Below are 21,839 nucleotides of genomic sequence, written 5' to 3'. Positions count from 1 at the left end.
GTGGCACCCAATGCACGAGCACAGCCGAACGGAGCGGAGCGGCAGAACATGCACCACTCAGACGCGACACGAAGGGGTGTACAGAGCATGCAGAATCTCAACAGAATGCGTGGATTCCGAGGGAAGCTGTGGGCGGTAGGATTCAAAGTCTGGAAGGTAAGAGATTGGACGCGCAGTAGAACAGTAGGTTTGTTTGTATGAATGAATGAATGAATGAATGAATGAATAAATTAATAAATAAACAGGATAAGATGTAGGGTAGTAGCTTTACACAGTACACACCATCTATCTCATCTTACTTCGAACCTTTCCAACTCACAACCCATCCATCCCATCTTACCTCGAACCTTTCCAACCCACAACGCACCGTCTCCACAATGCCATACACCGTGTACTACATCCCATAGAATCCGCACCCAGACAGACAACTGAACCCGCCCAACCACCACGGGGCTAGAATGACGTCACTGCGGAAAGCAGGCAACACGTATGTGTTTTGTTTGTTCTTTGTTTGCTTTCCTGGCTTTCCTGGGGTGGCAAGGGCGTGCGTGTAGATGGGGTTCAGGGCGTGTAGGAGATGGGGGATGGGATGGGGTCAGATGGGGGTCAGAGTGAGTACGGCGATGAGTGCGAACTGCGGTTACGGCAAGGGGAAATCGGTGGGTGGTGCAGTGGAGGAGCGGAAGAGGAGGGAAGGGGGGAAGCGGGGTGATTGGTTGAACGTGGTTTGCTCAGGTCAGGGAATGTTGTCCACCATCCAGCGTCATGTCATCGCAATCACGTTCCCGATGGAGTGCGTTTTGTTTCTATTTATTCTTGGTTTCAGATTCAAATTTATTTTACTTGGTTTTTGTCTTGCCGAGGAACGATGATTGCATTGCGCGCACCGGCGCTTGGATGTCATGATAGGAGTGAGATCATGGCTACCTACTCCCTGTGTGGCATGCGTCTCACGCGGCGCCACAATCTCAGCAGGGCCTGGATGCGCTCGCGGGTTCCGCATGTGGCAGCTGGCTGTGAACCCCTCAGCAAGCTACAGGATCGCCGCGGCAGCACGACTTGTCCGAGGCGCTGGCGGAGGCTACCCCACACTTTGTAGAGAGCGAGCTGTTTGACTAGAGATGAAGGTATGACGACATGGAAAGGAGGTACGCACCGTCTGACAGTTTCACGCTGCAGCTGTCGGCGTGGACCTGGACCATGGATGCGTGGTACCGTAGTCGCGCTCAGGGTTGACGGCCCGCGATCTCGACCTGCTGATCCCGAGTCGAAGGGCCGGCGAGGGGTTCCAGACATGACTTGCAGCAGGGAGCTATTCACCCGGCTGCGCGTCTCTGTCGGCGTGCTGGTGTCCTGATTCGCTGGTTCGCTGGTTCGCTGATTTGCCAATGCGGGCGCTGGCTGCCACACCATAACACCGTAGGGCGCCGCCCCACAAGTTGCTGGCGAGGCGGAGGGCGAGGTGAGGATGTGGCTTACACGGTGGTGGCGGTAGGGCACTGGGTGGTGGCGGGCTTGCGGTATGGTGCGGTACCTATGGCGCGGTAGGGCGCGGTAGGGCGAGGGCGAAGGCCTGCAGCACGGACCGCAGGACAGCAGGACAGCAGGACAGCAGGATAACAGGACAGCAGGACAGCAGGCAGGACAGCACAGACGCGAACGTGCTGGGCGCGATCGCGATTCCATGGTTGGATGACGCCAAGGATGTGCAGCGCGGGCTCACGTCTGTTTCAGCGAGAAATGAGGATTGGGCGAGCATGGCAGCTGTTGCGACGCTGTTTGAGGCATGAATGCCATGCTGCGTGGTTGTGCACGCGGACGAGGCCTCGGCGAACACCTGTTCCAGACGATCTGGTGTCGCTCTTCAGACGATCGCAGGCTGCGCGCCACACTCGTCCAGTCCCGGCGCTTGCTCGGCTCTCCATGGCCTTGCTCCACCCGAGGCCCGAGCGTGGTGCTGCCATCGGCCTTCTCATCGTGCTCGTCCCAAAGCAGCGCCGCATTCATGCTCCACGTCAAATCAGCGCGCAACACGGAGACGCATGGCCTGCTGCGCTACCATGGCCCTGCGATGGCAGCGTGCACCGGCGCCAGGCACCGCACACAAGGTCCCTGAGTTTGCAAAGGGGGGGTTTTTTTTCTTTTTCTTTTCTATCCAGACGAGAACGAGCCGTTGAGCGTGCAGCTTGCTCGAGCGTGCAGGACAGGTGCTTGTGAGGGCATGTAGCCTGGATGGTGCATGGCTGGCTGGCTGCATCGAGGCCGGCTGACCAGTGCAGCGCGTGCCCAGCTCCAGCTATCCCCATCCAGGGCTGCAGCGACGTGCTCCCTTGTTGGCTGCTGCGGGCTGGGTGTTGTCTGCTATGCACTGCGAGCTGGGTGTTGTCTGTTATGCACTGGGAGCTGGGTGTTGTCTGTTATGCACTGCGAGCTGGGTGTTGTCTGTTGTTGTTGTTGTTGTTGTTGTTGTTGTCAGCTGCGAGCTGTCTGCGGTCGATTGTCACCACTTTATTCACACCTCTCCATCACCGATCGCGTTGATGGGGAGGTGACATCGCCGGTGGAGCTCGTCTGAAACTGGATTAAGTCGCCCGATTCCGCATCTCGCAACCGCGCAAGACAACCCCGGTCGGCGTGTAACGCCGCAATTGTCACGGGTGGAGTCCATTCCAGCCTGTCCACCGCCAGCCAGCCAGCACCGGCACCCGCCAACACTGGCCAACATTTTTATTTTGGACTGCCGCCGTGCCCTGACTACGGACCACACCACACTATCACAATACCCCCTCCTGTCCTCCCTGTCCTGCTGTCGCTGTCGCTGTCGCTGTCGCTGCCTGCTGCCCTCCCACCCCCCTAGCTCTCCCCCTCGCTGCCCTGCATAGCTTTGTCCGCGGTTGCGCATCAGCCGCATCGTGCATCTGACCTCGGGCCGGCCGGGGCTGTGCAACGCTCCTGACGCATTCACGTCTGTATTCCCTGAACAAAGCCCGCCCGCCAGTTGGGAGGGTTTGGAGGTTTGGCACCATGACCGTCCTCAAGGTACGTGTTTCTGGTCTTTCTGCTCTGTCTGCCTCGGGCTGTCTGCGTCGACGTCTGGGACCACGTTGCTGTCCACTTCCCCGCAATCGCACTAGACGTCGCCCACCCACGCCTGTCGCCAACACCAACACCAACGCCAACGCCAACGCCGACAACGACAACGACAACGACAACGACAACGACAACGACAACGACAACGACAACGACAACGACAACGACAACGACAACGACAACGACAACGACAACGACAACGACAACGACAACGACAACGACAACGCTGACCATGCAGGAACCGATCAACATCCACGTTCGCCCGGCGTCGCAGCACCGCCACTCGAGCGCCGTGGCCGGCTCGCTGCCCAAGGCCCGTCCGCACTCGCACTCGCAGTCCGTCGGCAGCATCCACCCGGCCCACCGCGTCACCCGCCGCAAGAGCATGAGCACCACCGCCGCCAGCAACGTCGCCGCCATGGCCGCCGCCGCCAAGGGCATCTCGGGCGCCCCGCTCGACACGCCGCCGCACCACAACCCAGCCCGCCGCGCCCCGAAACCTGCGACGCAGTTCCGCGGGCCCAGCCTGGTGCACGCCCACTCCATGGCCGCCAGCATGCCGCACCACGCCTCGCCCACCCCGCCCGCCTCGCACGCCTCGCACGCCTCGCACGCCTCGCCCTTCGGCTACAGCGCCGCCAAGAGCGAAGCCGTTGCGGACGGGCCTGCGCTGGCCTCGCTACCGGAGAGCGAACAGGGCGCCGCCAACAAAGCACGCGTACGGCGCGCGAGCGAGGGCTCGCGCCTGGCCAAGGGCGACGGCAAGCGCACAAGTGGTAGCGAATTGAGATGTGAAAAATGTGGGAAAGGATACAAGCACAGCAGCTGCCTGACCAAGCACCTGTCAGTACCCCGTCGCCTACCACGCTCCGCCCACATACTTTCACCGCTCAAGACGAATGCCCTGCACGCCCACGCCCACACCCACGTCCACGTCCACGCCCACGCACTGCCGGTTTGCTGAACAGCGTTGACTTTTCATCTAGTTGGGAGCACACCCCCGAGTGGCAGTACACGTCCAAGCTGCTCATCTCCAAGCACCAGCAGGTCCAGCTGCTCGAGGCCGCCTCGGTCCTCGTCGCCATGAACAAGGAGAGCGACGACAGCGACAACTCGCACTCGCCCTCGCCCCCGGCCTCGGGCTCCTCTGACCTGCGCGACGGCCTGAGCTCCACCGAGACCACCCCGCCCCCGCACATGGACGACCGCGCCGTCGGCTCCTACACCTCCAACTCGCACTCGCACTCGCACTCGCACTTTGGCCTGCGCTCCATCAAGCGCTACTCGGCCAACAGCTCCGCCTACAGCCAGTCCTACCAGTCCGCCGTCTTCTCCGACACGGGCAACAGCCACTACCGCCACTGGAGCAACGTCTCCGACCGCCCCACCACCTCCGGCACCTCGGTCGCCGGCTCCTACCCGGACGACGCCAACACCGACCAGGACATGGCCGCCGCCGTCGGCCTGCTGAGCTGCTCCTACGGCACCCCCAAGTCGGGCCCCAGCGCCCTGCCGCCAGACGTCCCGCCCGTCCCGCCCCTGCCCGCAAAGTTCTTGGGCTTCAACGACATGCGCTCGCTCTCGGCCAACACCACCGTCACCCCGCAGCAGAGCAGCATGCGCAACAGCTACCGCTACCACGAGACCAAGGACATCGACATGGACGACGACCACTTTGCCGACGAGGAGGATTACCGCCAGTCCAACTCGCGCAGCCGCGGCCGCGCCGACGAGGACGACGACGCCTTCTTCGGGAGGATGGAGGAGTAGCTGGTTTTCGTCTCGCGTTTCCATTCTGTTCCGGCCTGTACAACGATATTAGCCATTTAGCGATCATCTCCGCAGACCTTCTGTCTGGCCGTAGAGGTTTCCGTAGCACCGAGGAGAGGGACGTCCCACGCCTGCCAGGGCGACGGCGAGCTCTTGAGGTTGAAGCTGCAGATCCACCGCCGGTTCAGACCGATACAGCGTCCACGTCTTGCGTCGAGAGTCTAGCACATCTGGAGTCTTGTCTCTTTACCGTTCCACATTGATACCGATATCTTCTTCCCTTGGAACCATATTTATCCCAGAAACTGATATAACACCAATACACCTTCTGACTCGGGGACGCTCGGCTTGCGGTTGGGCGTGCGCGATTGCACTGCTCGTGGGATGGAATTCGACGGCCCTCTTGTATATCGGGCTGCACGACGCGAAGCGTCGACGGAGGACTAGGATAGTCGTGTAGGAAAGCGGATGAATGCCATTATGCTTCGTCCACCCGTACCGCCGTGACCATCTCTTGACCAACATTGACCAACATTAACCAACATTAACCAAGATTGACAAACATTAACCAAGATTGACAAACATTAACCAAGATTGACAAACATTAACCAACCTTAACCAACATTGACAAACATTGACCAGCATTAACAAACATTGACAAACAACGCTTACGCGGCAGGCAGGATGAAAGCAACGCAGGCAAATCAACGAAATAAAAGCAAGCGAACAGCACGCCCTTTACTTATCTCTCAGCTCATCCGTCTCGAATCGAATTCCCCTCGACTTACCTTCCCCCGCCCTCACTAGCCCCCCCGTAAAAGACCCACTTCCGTCTAGCTCCCCACCCTCTACCTCATCTCGACGTTACCCACACCTACCTCGCTCCACGGATCGTGGATAACACACGTGGATAGAATTCGGCGTGTAGACAGGACTGGAGAGGTGGGGGTGGGACGGGAAAGAAGAGGATTGCTGGGAGATGCAGAGCTGGGTGGAGGGTGGAGGGTGGAGGGTTAAAAAAAAAAAAGGGGGGGGGGGGGGGGGGATACTGTGGTATGTGGACCTGGTGGTGTGTGGGCACAGCAAGTAGAAGTAAGAAAAATGCAGGAAGACGAAGGAAGAAGGAATAAGGAGAAGGAGGAGAAGGAGGAGGAGAAGGAGAAGGAGAAGGAGAAGGAGAAGGAGGAGGAGGAGGAGGAGGAGGAGAAGAAGAAGAAGAAGGAGAAGAAGGAGAAGAAGGAGAAGCAAGGCAAGGAAGACAGGAGGAAGAGGAGGTAAAGAGGGAGAAAGGGAGGTAAAGAGGGAGAAAGGGAGGTAAAGAGGGAGAAAGGGAGGTAAAGAGGGAGAAAGGGAGGTAAAGAGGGAGAAAGGGAGGTAAAACTACCCACCATTATATCCCTATCCCACTTCCCTCGTATCCACGCCCTACGTAGCACACACGCACGCACCCACACGTCCTCGAGATCTGAAGCGTCGAGCGAGAAGGCGAGATCGTCGCGACATCGCCGATGTCTGCCGATCTGTCTTGCTTGCCATGTCACGGGTTTGGGCCTAGTCTCTACCGACGCTGCGGCTCGCCTCCTTGACATTGCACTGCTTGTCTATCTTGTCTTTGCATTGCGATGGTGGTGGTGGTGGGACGGACGGACGGTGCGCGATCCATCAGTGCCATTGTCATATCGATCTTGATCTTGAGTGCGAGGGCGAGCACGAGGGGTGGCTTTTTCACTTTGCCATGTCGTCGGATCGCCGTATTGTGTTGATCGCGCCCGGATGTTGCACAGAGATCGTCGCTGCGTGTCAAACGGCTGCAAGGTGTTGATGTGGAGTGGGAGATTGGGATCGTCGGTGTGGTGGGCCTGAGATGGGGTTTGTGGGGGTGGGGATGGACGCTGGGGTTTCAAGAGGTGGAGTGGTATTGATGTCGATGGGAGGTGTCGAATCGATATGTATGGGAGATGGGGAATAAAGTGGTGTGTCGGTCGTACGGCTTCATGGTGAATGTATGTATGGATGAGCGGCCCTGTGTGCTAAGGCAGGTTGGTTGGAGGGCTGACGATCGCAATGTCGACGTCTTGACGGGATGGGAATGCATCCATAGCGTTGGGATCGTCGGTGCTGGATAGGAAGGTCGATTGCGTGCTTGGTGACTGAGCTGGCTTGAGATAAGGGTTGAGAGGGTCAAGGGATGGATGGGATGGCTGGTTCGGATCTACAAGAGGGGGTTTGTAGACGTAGAGCCATGTGTTTCGCTCTTTGCGATGAAGCTGCAAGACTAGGTAGGTTCTGAAGCATCTGGATGTCTACACATGATTTGCTTGCATGCTCTTTGATGGTACGCTGACATGGCTTGCGATCAGTGGGCAGAAACGAAAGAAGAAGTAGTATTCTTCATGCAAATAGTGGGACTCTTCTAGAGTTTAAAGTTACTCATGTGCTGAGTCTTGTGCTTATTGCTCACTTCATCATCCTGACTGATATCTGCTCATGATAAGAAAACCACGGATAAAAAACTTGGGGCAACAGAGATGGCTGCTGAAAAGTCTGAAAGAGCTAAGAATCAGAATGAGTGCTATCTTGGGACGCTACAACACCAAAGAGTGCCTCTGGAGCTGAACCTCTCGTTCTCTAGTCCAAGATGGTGCATGACACCGGGACACGTTTTACCGTTGCCATTGCATCTGAAAGTCTAAGTATATTTAGTTCGAAATTCGTTTATCGGACCCTGGCCGTGCAGTGCAGTATGGTTTCAAGATGGCGTGTCAAACACTGACCAGGAAGCAAGCATCCTATTGGGTCAGAAGAACTGCTTTATTCCTAGCAGCCAGCCGTATGAAGATTCTCGTCGCCAGTAGTGGGCTGGGTTCCGTTTGCTGTGAGAATCTTCCGGAAGAACCGGGCGCCGGCGAGTGTAAACAAAGCCTGCTGTCACCTCAGCACCGTCCCACACGCACCCCACCACCATTGAGAATGGCTGATCCACCAGACAAGCTCAACGCGGGCGCTTTGCAACCGTAAAGTAGCCTCGATCATCTTCACCTGCGCGCGTCCACTGATATGCATGCAGGCGATTCCGCCACAGACATGTCCAAAGTCACCGCAGCTTGCACCGCAACGCCAGCTCCGGCAGACAAGAGCACAGACGAGCCAAGATTGGCTGTGTCCAAGGCTAAATTTCCCAGGAATGTGGAATTGAGGGCACAATGTGACGCCGCCCAGCATGAGGTGGCGGAGCTGAAGAGCCAGTTGCGCAAGTCTGAGCAGACTATCGAGAGCCCTCGTAATTCACCGCCGACTGTGATGACTTGGCTTGCCACGACCGTGCAGAGCCGTTTCCAGTTCCTCAATGAGCTTCAGTCGGAAGCTAGCGACCTAGAACAAGCAGTAGCTGTAGACAGGCCGTTAGAGGAGGCGCACGCCAAACGCGAGACCGAGCGTCAAAGATGGGACGCTCAGATGCGAATTATGACTGATGTCGCACAGCTCTATGGTATAGGTTTCAGGACAGAAGTCAAGGGCCTGTCTACCACGGCACGTACAGTTTTGAAAGCAGAAGTCCAGCGTTTGCTCACTCACTGTCTGAAGAACAGCGAGGTGGTCAGAAAGACCACTGCAGCTGAGGCTACCAGGATTTTGGCCGACAGGAAGTCGAAAATGCAGCAGAAAGAAGCCTCGATCGATGAGTCTCTCAAGCTCAGAGAGGACCGCGTTAAGCACCAAGAGGGCATGCGGAAATGGTACAAGATGGTCGAGATTTCGACATTGAACCCAAATAGGAACGCCGCGAAAGCCTTATCAGCACGGGAAGAACCGCTCCCCCGGAAGAGTGCAGATATGCTCTGTCTTACCCCGCGGTCAAAAACCTCCTCAACGTGAGATGGCTCGCAGGCTACCCCCAAGGCATGATGGCATTCGAGCTTCGATCTGCGTATAAAGACAAAGTGGAGGGCGTCGACCCCAAGAGGGTTCAAGACCTTGCTGACACGAAGAATCCGAGAAGCCCTTACCGTCGGTATCAGGGTCGGCCAGATGTTCGGATGGCGCGCCCTCTGTCAATCATTCGACAGACCCGAGTGGGACCGCAGCCTCGACAAACACGAGTGGACGTGGCAGTAGTTCTGGGCTCTGCACGAAGAGACACCCGTAGGTTCTTCTGGACTGGCGTGAAAGCGGAGTTTGCTATGGCCGAGAAAGATTTCGAGGCAAAGCAAGCACAGGAAGGGGAGAAAGCCTCGTTCCAGACGCTCGTTCACAAGGATAGGGCTCAAGGCACAGCTGATGCCACCCAGAAGTCTGGCAATGACCGCAAGAAGGGTCGGTGGAGAGCAGAGAGTTCTTGCGGTGAAGCTCACGGCGCTGCTCAAGGCACTGGTCACGCGAGTGGCCAAGGTAACAGTACCACCGAACGAAAGGCGAAGTTAAAGCCACTGTCGCAGAGTGATAAAACAGAGCTTGTCGAGGCCAAGACGGCGACAGCGACGACTGCTAGTCACCAGCTGTCCAGGGTTATCCTCGAGTCAGATTATGAACCTTTGCTCGGTGCTCTCCCCCGTCCCTCGCAAATACCTGCGAGCCACAAGTTGAATCCCAGACATATGTGGTGTTTGATGACCATTTGGACTTGGAAGAAGCCGATTCTGTGCGTGTACGGCAGCTATGCGCAGCTCCATGGCGCCCCATTCGAGATCGGGGCTGCACCTGGCTTCACCCACTGAAGACTCCTTGCGGGAGTCGTCTTTTGTGAGTAGCTCGACGTCAAGATAGACGGTCGAGATGAGATTCTGCCATCGGCCTATCAAAGTGAGGTCTTATAGCGAGTTGCCAGACTTGGACTGCCTCGACGATACTGTCGTGTCGCTTCGGGAAAAAGAGGACAACTACAAGACGAGTTGGTAGGTTTGTGGAGGAAATGGTAGATCTAAATGAAGTCTTTTAGTTCTTCCACGTTTAATACTTGAATAACCCGATACTGTGCGTGACTGCTGTGAATTAACGAGATCAACACGCCATGGTGAAGTGCTTTAGTTGACGAGTGTGGTTTGAATATGGAGTCTTCTGTCTGCCACTCAACCGGAGACGATTACGCCCACGCAGAGAACCGTGATGGTCGACACGTCTGAAGGATATTTAGTGGAAGGACGAGTCAAAGCCTCCAGGTACTGCCGAGTTCACCATGACACGTCTACCTTCTTCAGACGCCATCAGCTTGAAATCCTTTTAGCAACCCTCACATCATCTGTACAAGCCTGTACGGTACCCTGAAAATATCTCATCTCTCCCTGAAGCCCTAACAAGTGGATGCTCCAGCTCAGCAACTTGCATCGTTCAAACAACGAGCCTCGTCAAACTCCAGCATATATCCCAAACAACTGCACATGGAAACGAAGTCACTTAGTCCTTCGATCTAAGCGCTCGGTGTCTTTTCTTCACACGTCCGCAGAAGCTCTAATGGCACGGGCTGGCTAGTGCTGGATAGAGGAAGTTGCTAAGATTTCTAGAGCTCGTTGCACGGACCCAAAAACGGGAGTGGATGTAGGGCCGCTCTCGACAGGTGCCCACACGCCTTGTAAATCTGGACTGCGACAATCGTCGATGACGACGAAGCCATCTATCTCAGCTTTGTCTGCAGGGCGGTGCGACATGTTGCCGAGTCTGGTGATGGGTTTGAGAAGCTCAAGGCGAGGCAGGCTGGAAGCTAGATGACGGCTCGGCCCGATCCGTGCTTGGCAGTCCATCGATTCGACAGCTCGTTGCACTAGCGACGACACATTATCTTCCATGACAGCACTTCAATGCAGTAGACATCATTCCCTTATGGGATTCAAACTCTTACGATATTTCACAGTGCTGTATCTCGAAGCCAGGCAGGCTTAATTTGAAGACTTTGCATGTGAGAAATGTTGCAGTGCTCGACCGTACCTTTAGTCCCAGCACTGTGGGTGTTTATAGAGGAGGAAGACAAGACCAAGAAGCCAATTTATGAAGGAGTGCAGTCTGCTCATGAAGAAGTTCCGCTGCCGAGATTCCTGGACCTCGGAGACCCCATATAAGAGGGTGTCCTCGCTCCTTTGTTTTGGTAGCTCAAATCGAGATTGACCTCCACAATGACTTACACGCAGGTGTTTCTCGTGTCTTCCTGCTATTAGTTGCTTTCGACTAACTCCACGCCCCGCGAATAACTTTGTGTTGAGCCGCCGAGCTAACATTCAGGATTTCCGACGTACCGGATAAGCTCAGCCCCAAGTCCTGTACCCAAGTATTCTGGGTGTCTGCGGAACCTCATCGAACACTCATTATCACAGATTTATGACTAACAGACGTAGTAACTTCACCATAGGCTGCTCTCTACTACCTGCCGCCCCCCCAAAGACCCACAAGATCGAGTTTGCACCACCTGGGCAACAGTTCGATTCTGAACGCCTGATTGCCCGCTATCGGCATCCTCCACACCACACCAATACCTTTACGTTAAACCTCTGAGCCGCATTGCAGGTTTCCAACCACAATGGCTCAGTTTTAAACGACGATCTGTAGCTATTGCCTACTCGTGCGCCACTCTATACTGCATATATTGGACACCCCATCACCGCGCGTCGTCCGAACAGTCCGTGCTGAAACCGCGCAGATTATTCCCGCACTGATAATGTGTCGATCTCCTCCTCTTCCTCTTCCTCGAGATTTGGTTGTCGAATTGGAACACGCGGCGTACATCGCCATGTAAACATTTCGAATACTGCCATGGGCAGAGGCTGATAGCCATTTTACCGGCATGCAGGGCACCCAAGCAACCCGTCAGTGTGGTCTGTGTATGTCAGTCTCTTTAATAATGTAACCACGAGGATGACGGGGGGGGGGGGGGTAAAGCACATACGAGTTGATATCGTATGCGCTGAAGCCCTCCAGGACTGAATATGACGCTGTAATCACCCGCTGAGTGCAGCTCGTCAGCGCCATTTAAGTTTGAGAACGGCCCATGATTACCGGTCGTAACACTCGAGGACTTTCAGAGAGCGCTGGCGAATGCAGAATCGAGTAGGAAGATGGGGCAGGCACGGCCAATACTGGAATCAAGACCGATGACGCTAGGCACTGATCGAGTACAGTAACGAGCTATGAGCTTCTTTTTGTAGGCCATTTACGATCCATCAAAGGCATGAACACCAACAATATCAGGTATACTTTCTTGTGCAGAACCATGGCTTTGATGGTACGTGACGAGAGGAATCGAACACGAGTCTTGTGCTCGCTTTCTGGATCCTGTAACGTCTCGCAACCAACATAAAATGCCGACAGAGTTCAATACCTACGCTTTTCCAATACTGTAGCAGCTTGTAGTTGCCACTAGTTTGTCGAAACTCACGTCGACCACACACCTATAGTCATCTTTTTTACGTCGCCCATAAGGGAGTGTATGAACGATGGAAAACTGGAAACGCATCCTTGTAGGCGTCGTTTGCGGCTTCGTACATTCTGCCTGCTGGGAGGAGGAGCTCTATTCTCAGACGTTTTCAGAGAGAAGGAGAAGGAGAGCTTCAGTCGGCAAGAATTTGACACGGAGAGGTGGAGTAGGGAAAGGAGGAGATGTACCATCTTGTAAGGAGCTACAGGTCTCAGCTCCTGGAGAAGATGAAGCAGATGGCGTAGTCTTCGGAATATGCACAGTCCATAGCCATACAATTGAGACATGATCTCCCATGGATCAGGAAGCCCAAGGTCGACGGTTCAGGACAGGAGATTGCAACGTCGCGCATCCAACAAGGCGTCACTGCTTGGCGGCGACCCTGACGATCCGTCGCGCATCGACGGTCGAGTGCGCTCCACCACCGCGCACGACAGACTCACCCATGCCACCCCACGGGCGGTAGTCACTCTCTGCCCCAATGCACCCGGCCGTGTCTCGTATTGCCGAAAATGTCGCCAAGCACCACGTGCTGCTCGCTCTGCTGCTATTCACCGTGCTGGGCGCCGTCGCCAGCGTCAACAGCCCCGTCCAGCACTCGCTGCTCGTGACAGCGGCGTCCTGGGCGCTCCTCTGGCTCCCGCTCGTCTTCCGTGTCGGGCTGTACTCGAGCAGCGGCGGCCGCAAGAAGAGCACGAGCTGGCTTGCCGGTGCGTTCCTGGCCCTGGCCCACATCTGCGACCGCGCTGCCTGCGACAAGGACGGCATACGGGCGACCAAGGTAGGCATGGCGTTGCTGGAGGGTGGCAACGCGGCAATGGCTGACACACGCAGTGGCTGCTTCCCCTGTTCGCCGTCCTCATCTCGGAGAATGAGCTCCTCTCGCGCCACCTCGCCCTGCCCACGCATGCCCGCGCCGACTCGACCGACTCGAGCGAGAAGCCGTCGAGCCGGCGCTCGTCGGACCTGCTGGTGACGCTCACCATCGCCGCCAGCGCCGCCCTGGGCGTCTACGTCACGTCCACGACCTCGGCGCTTGGGATAAGCAGCGCCATCTTCGCGGCCTCAGGCCTGGTCATGCTCGAGATTGCGGCGCGAGGGAGCAAAGAGGGCAGCGAGGGCGCGCGAGGGCTCATGTCTGCAGATGGCTCCTTCTCGAGGCGAGCGTCGGTGAGCAGCAACCGGAAGGCCCAGGAGCTGGCGGCCTTGAGGGACATTGCGGCCGCCATGACTGTCATATGCGGCATTGCGACCTTCTTGATTGAGCCCTCTGTTGCGCCAGGCGCAGCGACGTGGGAGCCTCTGTACCGCGAGTTTGACCGCGACTGGAAGACCGTACACGACTTCAGGACGGTGCGCCAGGTATTCTTCATGGTTCTTGTTAACGCTGCTTTGAATGTGTTCATGTTTCTTGTTGTAGGTCTCGTCGTACCATCGCTCATGAGCACCGCTGACCGCCCAGCTTTCACGGCAAGGCGCCGTCCCCCTTTCCCTCTGGGTCTTGTTCTCGTGCATCTGCGCACAGCTGAAGTTTGCGATTACCTTCTCAGGCATATGGTTTACCATCATCTACGGCATTTCCGCACTCCTATACCTCTACGGCGCGTCATCCTCGAGCACTTTCATCGATATCCGGACCTCTATACGCATTAGACGCATCTTGTTTGGAGTCACAGCATTTTCAATCAGCGTGCTGCTGGTTCGGCACGCAGCCGGAGCGCAGTACCACAAGTTCTCACCAAAAGTCCCTTCCACCTTCAAGATCCTGCCGTCGGCGACATCACTAGGATCGATCCCAGTCGACCTAGCTCAAGGCCACCCCGCGGCGCAGCTGATCAACGCCGCCGAGACGGAATTCCAGCACACTCTCCAGCGCCAGTCGAAGTCTCTGGACCAGGCCGTCCGCGAGTACCGGCGCAGGAACGGAATATCGCCCCCTCCTCACTTCGACAAGTGGTTCGAGTTTGCGCAGCGCCGGAACGTGGTCATGATCGACGAGTTTGACATGATCAATCAGATGCTGCTGCCTTTCTGGGCGCTCAAGCCGGAAACCATCCGCTCCCGTATCAAGAACGCCATCGGCCATGAAGACAGCGCTATGATTGCTGTGGCGATACGGAATGGCGAGGTCGTGTCCATAGGCAACGGCGACGAGTGGCAGCAGCAAGCCACAACCGGCATGATGAAGGACTTTGTTGCGCATCTCCCAGACATGGATTTGGGTTTCAACATCCACGACGAGCCGCGCGTTGTGGTGCCGAACGACCTGCTGTCTTCGATGATAACCAAGGCCAAGGACCAGGTTCTGCCTCGCGCTGCGAAGAACTCCTCCCCCCGCAACAACTTCTCGCCGCGGCCGAAGGACCTGAACGACGGCAGGCGCTTCGACGAGGTCAGCACCACCAAGTTCAACCGCTTCGCCCATCAGCAGACGTGGACGCACTCACGACTGTCGTGTCCAGCGAGCAGCCAAGCGCAGACCTTTGAAGACTTCGCCGCCGACAACCTGACCGCGTACGCTGCAGGCCCGCTGAACCACGTCTACAACGCGACAGCATTCTCAGACATCTGCAACTCCCCCTCGTTCTCGTCATCGTTTGGCTTCTTCGAGCGCCCCAACGCCTTCAGCATCATCCACGAGCTCACGCCTGTGTTCTCGCAGTCGAAGATCTCCAGCTTCCAAGACATCCTCTACCCCAGCCCGTGGTACTGGTTCGGCAAGGTAGGCTACGACAGGAGCCACGACACGACGTGGGAGAACAAGACGAACAGCCTATACTGGCGCGGCTCCACGACCGGCGGCTTCAGTCGCAACGGCGGATGGAGGCGTCAACACCGTCAGCATGTGGTGCAGCGCCTCAACGCCCTGGACAAAGCCCAGATCCTTGTCACCGACACCTCGCCCGAGCCCACCTACACCGTCCAGGACATCGACCGGCGCGCGCTGCACCACCTCGTCGACGTAAAGTTCAGCCACGTCGGCCAGTGCGACCCGGGCGACTGCGACGCGCAGAAGGAGTTCTTCGACGTGGTCGAGCGCGTCGACGGCCAAGACGCCTGGTACTACAAGCACCTGCTCGACATGGACGGCAACGCCTTCTCGGGCCGCTTCTACAGCTTCCTCAAGTCGCGCAGCCTGACGTACAAGATGTCCGTCTTCAGAGAGTGGCACGCCGACTGGCTGCGTCCGTGGGTCCACTACGTCCCGCTCAGCCTGAGAGGCGACGAGCACCTGGATCTCGTGCGCTGGTTTGGTGGCGACAGGACTGATGTTGCTGGGGAGGCGGGAAGTGGGAAGGAGAGGGTCGCGGATAAGGGTGGGAATGGAGAGAGTCTGGGGGAGAGAAAGGCGAGGGAGATTGCGGAGCGCAGTACCGAGTGGCATGACAAGGTGCTGAGGAATGCGGATTTCGAGACGTGGTTCTTTAGGTTGCTGTTGGAGTGAGTTCTCTTCTATTCCTGAAGGATTTGTGCGCTGCTGACCATGCTACAGATATGGACGTGTTGTTGATGACGATAGGGAGGTGATAGGATACCCCGGGCCATGATAGAGATCTTCATTTACTTGCTTATATCACACCTCACTCACGCCAGCCTTGAGATCCCGCTTATCGTCATCCCCCCTCGCCTTCGCTCCTCTCGCACCATCCCGTCCACCCCGTCCACCCCGTCCACCCCTCCCACCTCTCTTCCCCCCCGCACTCCGCATCTCCGCCTCCCACGCCTCAACATCAACCTGCACCCCCTCCGGCAGCTGCCCGTCGCGCATGAGCACCCCACCCCCCGCCCTCCGGCTCTCCACGCGCTCGAAGAAAGCGTACGGCAGCACGCCCTGCTCGTTCCCCTCGGACAGGATCACGCCGTTCTCAGACACGGAGAAGGGGATCCCCGCCGCCAGCGCCGCGTTGATGTCGACGTAAATCAACACTGTGGAGGAGGTGCGCATCCCGCTGATAACGGGGGCGGGAGGTTCTTGATCCGCGATGGCTGCTGTGGATGGTGGTTCTGGCGCTGGTTCTGATGTAGACGTTGTTGTTGATGTTGGTGTTGATGTTGATGTTGATGTTGATGCTGATGTTGGTGTTGATGCTGATGCTGATGCTGATGCTGAAGGGAGCGGTGCAAACCCCTTGGGCAGTCCAGAAGCAAAGTGGATGTGCGTCCTCGTCATACGTCGCAGGCCGCCGCCCTTGAGGATCAGGGACCACGCGCGCTCATTCGTGCCGTGGACGACGGCCGTGGGGACGTTTCCAGCAGCGGCCGAGATGGGGGTTAGTAGTCCCTCGGTGTCGACTTTGATGCTGTGGCCTTGGTTGGCGCGGATGAGGTAGTCGTGCGGATCTTGACTGGCTTGTTCGTCTTCTCCCTCCTCTTCCTTTTTCTTCTTCCCCTCCTCCTCCTCCTTCTTCTTCTTCTCTTTCTCACCCTCTTCACCCGCCCGAATCATGGAAAATCGCTGCTTCTCGTTCTCGGCAACAACATCCCTCAGCTCTTCAAACGACACCCCCAGACTCCTCAACGCACGCGTCTGCAGCGCCGCCGCCACGCTGACATACCCTGCCTTGCCCAACTGCAGACCTTCGGAGCTCGCCCCGTGCCGCAGCAGCCAGCTGACTTTGCGCGAGACCTGCACGGAGCGTGGTTGGTTGGCGGGATTGCGACTGCCACCGCCGCCGCCGCCGCGTGCCATTTTTTTCAGTGCTGGGGGGAGTGGGCGGAGAATTGTTTGGGTTTTCAAAGTGCGGGTGGGCAAAGCTGGTGGGTTATGCAGTGGGAGTGAGCCGAGGTGAGTCGAGATGAGCCGGTGTTGATGTGGGTGTGGAAAGGGCGTCCTAGTAGTGTAAAGACGGGTTTGTGCGGTGGAGTTGCAGGGCACGGCCAATCAGAGCACGCAGAGGCTGTTGACTGTATTGCGTGTGGTGAGGTGGTGCTGGCAAGGCAAGCAAGCCATCGCTGCGCGAAACAAGATCTGGGTATTCATTTTATCCACACCGCCCTGTCCGTACTATACGCTGGAACATGCTTACTGCAATGTACAAACAACGCGTCGCTCATGCAAAACACTTCATCCATCATGTCGTTCTATATGCAGACCTTCATCCAACGCATCGTGGTGGGATCTAATGCTGTAATTCCCCACCATCCACCACTCAAGCTGCTACTTCCACGCTGCCTGCCGCGCACCACGGATGCTCCAACACCTGGCTGATTGTGATTCTCTTCTCGACGTCGCGGTCCAGCATCAGCCGGATCAAGTCAATGCTCTCCTCGCTCATCACCCACGGCACGCGCAGGTCGTGGTCCATGATCTCGTCGATCGAGTAGAAGGGGTTCTCTTTGTAGATGATGGTGTACAGCAAGATGCCGAGGGCCCACACGTCCTGCTCTTTGCCGCGGTAGGCACGGCCGGCGAGCACCTCGGGGGCGGCGTAGTCTGTGCGTGTTAGCGACGCCGTGATGCAAGCTGGTACAACCTACCGATGGTGCCGACGAAGACGTCAAAAGGCCCGCTCTTGATGTACGCCGCGCTGCCAAAGTCGATGAGCTTGATGTTGCCCTCGCCGTCCAGCACCACGTTTTCGTCTTTGATGTCGCGATGCACGACTTTGGCTTTGGTGTGCAGGAAGTGCACTGCCTCGGCGACCTGGACGAAGATCTTGCGGCACTCCTTCTCTTCCATGTTGACGCGGAGCTCGATGTAGTCGAAGAGATCCATGCCGGGGAGGCCATGCGGAATCATTTCGATGTAGTAGTTGGTGTCGTCTTCGAAGAAGTCTGCCATCTCGACAACATTTGGGTGTTGGAAGCCGTCTCTCCGCAGAAAGTCGAGGACGTGGATCTCTAGAGGTACGGTTCCGAGCCTGCGATCTCGAGTCCATGTGTCGACGAGAATGCGCCGTTTCGTGACAAACTTGATGACCACCTTCTTGCTGCTGTTCTTCTTGTACCGGCAGAGCTTAACTTGCCCGTACGCGCCCTGGCCCATCTCCTCGAGGACGATGAAATCGTTGATCGTCTTCTTCGTAGCTGGATCCTCCTTGGCCAGTACGGATGCTGCCATGGCGTGTGCGGGTGTCTCCAGCGGAGGCAAGGGTTTGGCAGCTTCTTGCAACTGCTGTGTCAGCAGCGAGACAGGCGGAGTGCTTGCTTTCGAGTGGTCGGAATCGGGCTCCTCTGGGAGGATGAGGTTGGACTGGCCAGGCGACGGCTGGTGAGGTGGCGTGCCTGGACGCGATACAAGCGGCGTGACTGGTCCGACCCCGTGGTTTGCAGCGTGCAGTTGCCTAGAGTAGGTAACCCACAGAGCGTACACTAGTTCTGGTTTGTCTGGCGGTCGAGTGGAGCCATCCTCTTCTTCAATCACATGCTCATCGAATCGAGGACGCTTGTCGCTCTTGACGACCCTCATCTGCACGTCGACCATAATCTCCGACCCGTCGCGGTGCACGGCTGGAAGGCCGCTCGGCCGCAAGAAGATGGCTGCTGCGTCCGCGCTGCCTTCGCGCATGGCGAGAAGAGCTCGTGCGCGCCGGAAGCTATGCTCTGGGATGACAATGCCGTCCACCAGCTCGATCTTGTCTTCATCGGTCATGACGTGCAGGATCTTATCGAAGGCGGGTATCAGCTTGCTCACGTGGAGGCTCTCGGGTCGCGGCTGCCCAAACAGCGCCTCTGAGAAGACGGAATTCGAGCTTGTGACGGTGAGGTCGGAGGAGGAGAGCACGATGATACCGGCAATGTGAGGGAAGCTGGAGACGCGGAAGGTGGGCTCGTGTGGTAGTGCTTCCACCGTGACCGGAATGTTGATGCTGTTCGATGTGCGAGCTGTGTAGCTTCGTATGCTGGCAATCTCCTCGTAGTCCAGCGCGCCAGTGTTGGTGCCTTTGAGGCGCGGTATCCCGGGTATCAAGCGCGTGAGGTCCATGCCTCTTCGTAGCCGGTCGCCCCCGAAGACGGCATCTATCGCGCCCCAGCCCTTGGAAACGCAGCCGACTTCGTCGACGTTGATGAACACGACGTCCTCGGCTATCTCCTCCAGCACCCAGATCAGCCCGCCACGCTTCTCCTTCACCCACAAGCTCGCTGCACCGGTGGCGCCGTTGCGCTTCTGTATTGGGATCACATCACCGCAGAGCAGCACGCCTCTCGACCCCTTGGACTCGTGGTTGAGCTTTCCGGTCTTCTTGGCGTTGTAGTACGACGACCCGCTGCCATCATCTGTCTTTGCTTTCCGCGCAGCTGTTGACCGGGATGGAGGCTTGCTCAGCAGTCGCGCTGTCAGACCACTACCGACTTTGAGATTCGTTGTCGGCGCCAGTGCAGCGGCCTGCGCCTTGGAGCCCACGTCTGGGTTCTTCAGCTTGCCCTCCAGCCACGACCGTCGATCCTCGCGGACGACTTCTAGGATGCCCAGTTTGCGGACCTCAGCCCTTGTCACGCCAAACACCAAGCACGCCAAATCGTTGGCAGAGGTGATGGTCCACGGCGGCTGTGCTTCGGTGGTGAAGATGGCCTGCGCAGCTGCCGCATGTCGAGTTCCGTGGCCGTGAGGCGCCGGGCCGGCAGACAGAGGACCTTGGACGGTGTGGAAGCTCGGGGGGAGTGAGGGGATGGAGGTTGGCGAGAAGAGCGAGCTGGTGGGAAGCTGGTCTCCGACCAAGTAAGGTTTCGCCAGCGCATCGTGAAGTTGGCTCTGTATGGTGAGCGGGGCGACGTCGGTGAATGTACGCTTCAGAGCCGCACGCTTGGGCGGCAGCGGGGGTAGGGAGGTGTTTGTAGCCGTGGGGCTGAGTGGGTCGGAGCTCAGGTCGGACAGGGAACGGCCGAGTGCTTCCTGCTCGTCGCTGCTGTTGAAGTCGGTGGAGGCAGGGCGGTGCGCGGGCAGGCGTGAGGGCTCGGGCATGCTCTCCGGGCTCGCAGACGGCCTGACGTCGAAGCTCTTGTCGAACAGGTTCTCGCCCGAGACGTCTGCAGGGCCGGTGAGGGGGCCAAGGGCTCCGAGGCCATGCGCTCCCGTGCCATCCTGGCCAATCAGGTTCGCTCTCTGCAGCAGCTCCATCATGCTCTGGACCTCGAGATCCCCGCTGAGCTTGGCTTGGGCGTTGGCGATGCCGGGGTTGGTGGCGGCCCAGCCCAGGCGGTCGCGCATGAAGTCGATGGAGCGCTTCAGCACATTCTGGCGGTTGTGTATGAAGTCGTCCGACTGGGTTGCAAAGGAGAAGGAGTGCAGCGACTCGGAGGGGAAGCGGGTGAGGTCTTCGCCAAAGGCAAGGGTCGGGGATCCTGGCGCAGAGGGCGCGGCGGGCGCGGGGTCGGAGGGCTGTCGCGAGGCCGGCGGGGTGCCAAAGTTCAGCGAGGCGCTTCGCTGGGCGGTGGGCAGCGGGCGGGGTGGCTGCTGGCGAATGCGGCGCAGGCCCGATGCGCCCAGGCCATGCTCGTGCTCTGAGACCATGGACGACCTCGTGATGCGGTCGAGCTGGCCGGCGTCGAAGCTCATGCGCTTGGCCGTGTCGATTGCGGGCGGGGCGGAGGCGGTGTGGGAGAGCAGGTTGGACATGCTCTTGTTCTTGACGAGCGAGGCATGGTCGGCCGTGGCGCGGTGGGCGGAGCGGGCATCGAAGTGGCGTTCTTCTGGTAGAGAGCCTGGGGGGGTCGAGCAGTCAGCGATCGGGCACAAGTAGGCGAGCGACGAGGTCGTGCACGCAGGCAGTGGGCTCGCCCAACGACCGCCGCGAGCATCGTCTCCGGCGCCAAGCCCCGGTCACCGCCAGCAGCTCGTCGTCGTCGTCGTCGTCGTCGTCGTCGTCGTCGTGGTCGTGGTCGAGGCCGTGCTCTCTCTCTCACTTACCATCCTGTGGCCTGCTCATCGGTCCACGCGCGCACAGCAGATGACTACGACTACAAGTGGCAGGATGCGGGCTGCTGTCCGGACAGACAGGGCTGGCTGTGCGCAGGAACGGTGCGTCGCGCTGGTCGTCGCGCTCGGTTCAGGGTGCGAGGAGAGCGGTGGTGGGACATGCGAATGCGAATGCGAATGCAGGTGCGGGTGCGGGGGACGAGGGCTCCAGTCTGACGCTTGACACGCCCGGCGATGGCTGCGTGGGTGTGGCCGAAAACCAGAGAGTTTAGCTTAACGCGTGGCTGTCTGTCTGTGCAACGCCTCTTCTACGGTGACGCCGACTTTGGACGGTGCAACGGGGGTGGAACGGTGGTCGCGGAGGTGGTACGGATAGGATGCGACCTGACGCCGACTATCTATTTGCGTGGCCGCCGCAGACGCTACCATCGACCTAACCATCTGCATCGAAATCGAATCCTAGCCCGCACCCGCGCCCGGCACGACACTGACACTGACACTGACACTGACACTAACACTGACACTCACATCGCTGCCAAGCGACGCGTAAACATGGACCCCTCGACTCTCGACTGCCTCCTTGTCACGAGCGCCGCCCGTTGCCATGGCTCACCATCCGCCGTTGACCTGAGCACTGAGCACTGAGCACTGAGCACACCCCGCCCGTGAATTGGTCCGGCGCCTGCCATGCACAACAACAACCCTCCATCGCCGCCCTGACTC

General features: G+C 58.1%; 7 protein-coding genes across 7 annotated transcripts, besides 20 other annotated features; 4 read left to right on the top strand and 3 right to left on the bottom strand.

Annotated features, from left to right (window-relative positions):
* Window positions 1–197: 197 nt before the first annotated feature.
* Window positions 198–227: a tandem repeat.
* A 1,349-nt stretch (window positions 228–1,576) lies between these two features.
* Window positions 1,577–1,640: a tandem repeat.
* A 796-nt stretch (window positions 1,641–2,436) lies between these two features.
* Window positions 2,437–2,473: a tandem repeat.
* A 196-nt stretch (window positions 2,474–2,669) lies between these two features.
* Window positions 2,670–2,711: a tandem repeat.
* A 94-nt stretch (window positions 2,712–2,805) lies between these two features.
* Window positions 2,806–2,833: a tandem repeat.
* Window positions 2,834–3,024: 191 nt separating this feature from the next.
* EKO05_0003500 (uncharacterized protein) lies at window positions 3,025–4,860 on the top strand (the record flags this gene model as incomplete). Its single annotated transcript, XM_059636180.1, has 3 exons — window positions 3,025–3,039; window positions 3,329–3,933; window positions 4,077–4,860. 3 exons carry the CDS (start codon window positions 3,025–3,027, stop codon window positions 4,858–4,860), a joined length of 1,404 nt encoding a protein of 467 aa, XP_059492163.1.
* Window positions 3,139–3,188: a tandem repeat.
* Window positions 3,189–3,316: a tandem repeat.
* Window positions 3,483–3,560: a tandem repeat.
* Window positions 3,656–3,710: a tandem repeat.
* Window positions 3,998–4,038: a tandem repeat.
* Window positions 4,322–4,348: a tandem repeat.
* Window positions 4,861–5,374: 514 nt separating the features above from the next.
* Window positions 5,375–5,524: a tandem repeat.
* Window positions 5,525–5,873: 349 nt separating this feature from the next.
* EKO05_0003499 (uncharacterized protein) lies at window positions 5,874–6,449 on the bottom strand (the record flags this gene model as incomplete). The annotated part of the gene is made up of 1 exon (XM_059636179.1): window positions 5,874–6,449. One exon carries the CDS (start codon window positions 6,447–6,449, stop codon window positions 5,874–5,876), a length of 576 nt encoding a protein of 191 aa, XP_059492162.1.
* Window positions 5,888–5,905: a tandem repeat.
* Window positions 5,966–6,227: a tandem repeat.
* A 1,495-nt stretch (window positions 6,450–7,944) lies between the features above and the next one.
* On the top strand, window positions 7,945–8,736 carry EKO05_0003498 (uncharacterized protein; the record flags this gene model as incomplete). The annotated part of the gene is made up of 1 exon (XM_059636178.1): window positions 7,945–8,736. The coding sequence occupies one exon, from the start codon at window positions 7,945–7,947 to the stop codon at window positions 8,734–8,736; it is 792 nt and encodes a 263-aa protein (XP_059492161.1).
* Window positions 8,737–8,762: 26 nt separating this feature from the next.
* On the top strand, window positions 8,763–9,575 carry EKO05_0003497 (uncharacterized protein; the record flags this gene model as incomplete). Its single annotated transcript, XM_038938426.2, has 1 exon — window positions 8,763–9,575. One exon carries the CDS (start codon window positions 8,763–8,765, stop codon window positions 9,573–9,575), a length of 813 nt encoding a protein of 270 aa, XP_038800775.2.
* A 3,165-nt stretch (window positions 9,576–12,740) lies between these two features.
* Window positions 12,741–15,807, top strand: EKO05_0003496 (uncharacterized protein; the record flags this gene model as incomplete). Its single annotated transcript, XM_038938660.1, has 4 exons — window positions 12,741–13,040; window positions 13,094–13,675; window positions 13,722–15,700; window positions 15,753–15,807. The coding sequence occupies 4 exons, from the start codon at window positions 12,741–12,743 to the stop codon at window positions 15,805–15,807; spliced, it is 2,916 nt and encodes a 971-aa protein (XP_038800776.1).
* A 26-nt stretch (window positions 15,808–15,833) lies between these two features.
* EKO05_0003495 (2'-phosphotransferase) lies at window positions 15,834–16,949 on the bottom strand (the record flags this gene model as incomplete). Its single annotated transcript, XM_038945351.1, has 1 exon — window positions 15,834–16,949. One exon carries the CDS (start codon window positions 16,947–16,949, stop codon window positions 15,834–15,836), a length of 1,116 nt encoding a protein of 371 aa, XP_038800777.1.
* Window positions 16,278–16,366: a tandem repeat.
* Window positions 16,923–16,942: a tandem repeat.
* Window positions 16,950–17,409: 460 nt separating the features above from the next.
* On the bottom strand, window positions 17,410–21,126 carry EKO05_0003494 (serine/threonine protein kinase; the record flags this gene model as incomplete). The annotated part of the gene is made up of 3 exons (XM_059636177.1): window positions 17,410–17,693; window positions 17,738–20,902; window positions 21,108–21,126. 3 exons carry the CDS (start codon window positions 21,124–21,126, stop codon window positions 17,410–17,412), a joined length of 3,468 nt encoding a protein of 1,155 aa, XP_059492160.1.
* Window positions 21,035–21,082: a tandem repeat.
* Window positions 21,127–21,275: 149 nt separating the features above from the next.
* Window positions 21,276–21,310: a tandem repeat.
* A 289-nt stretch (window positions 21,311–21,599) lies between these two features.
* Window positions 21,600–21,641: a tandem repeat.
* A 102-nt stretch (window positions 21,642–21,743) lies between these two features.
* Window positions 21,744–21,772: a tandem repeat.
* Window positions 21,773–21,839: the final 67 nt, after the last annotated feature.

Source organism: Ascochyta rabiei, chromosome 5 (assembly GCF_004011695.2).
Source record: "Ascochyta rabiei chromosome 5, complete sequence".
Taxonomy (NCBI): domain Eukaryota; kingdom Fungi; phylum Ascomycota; class Dothideomycetes; order Pleosporales; family Didymellaceae; genus Ascochyta; species Ascochyta rabiei.
Note: the sequence above shows the minus strand (reverse complement) of the source record. Positions and strands in the feature narration are given on the sequence as shown.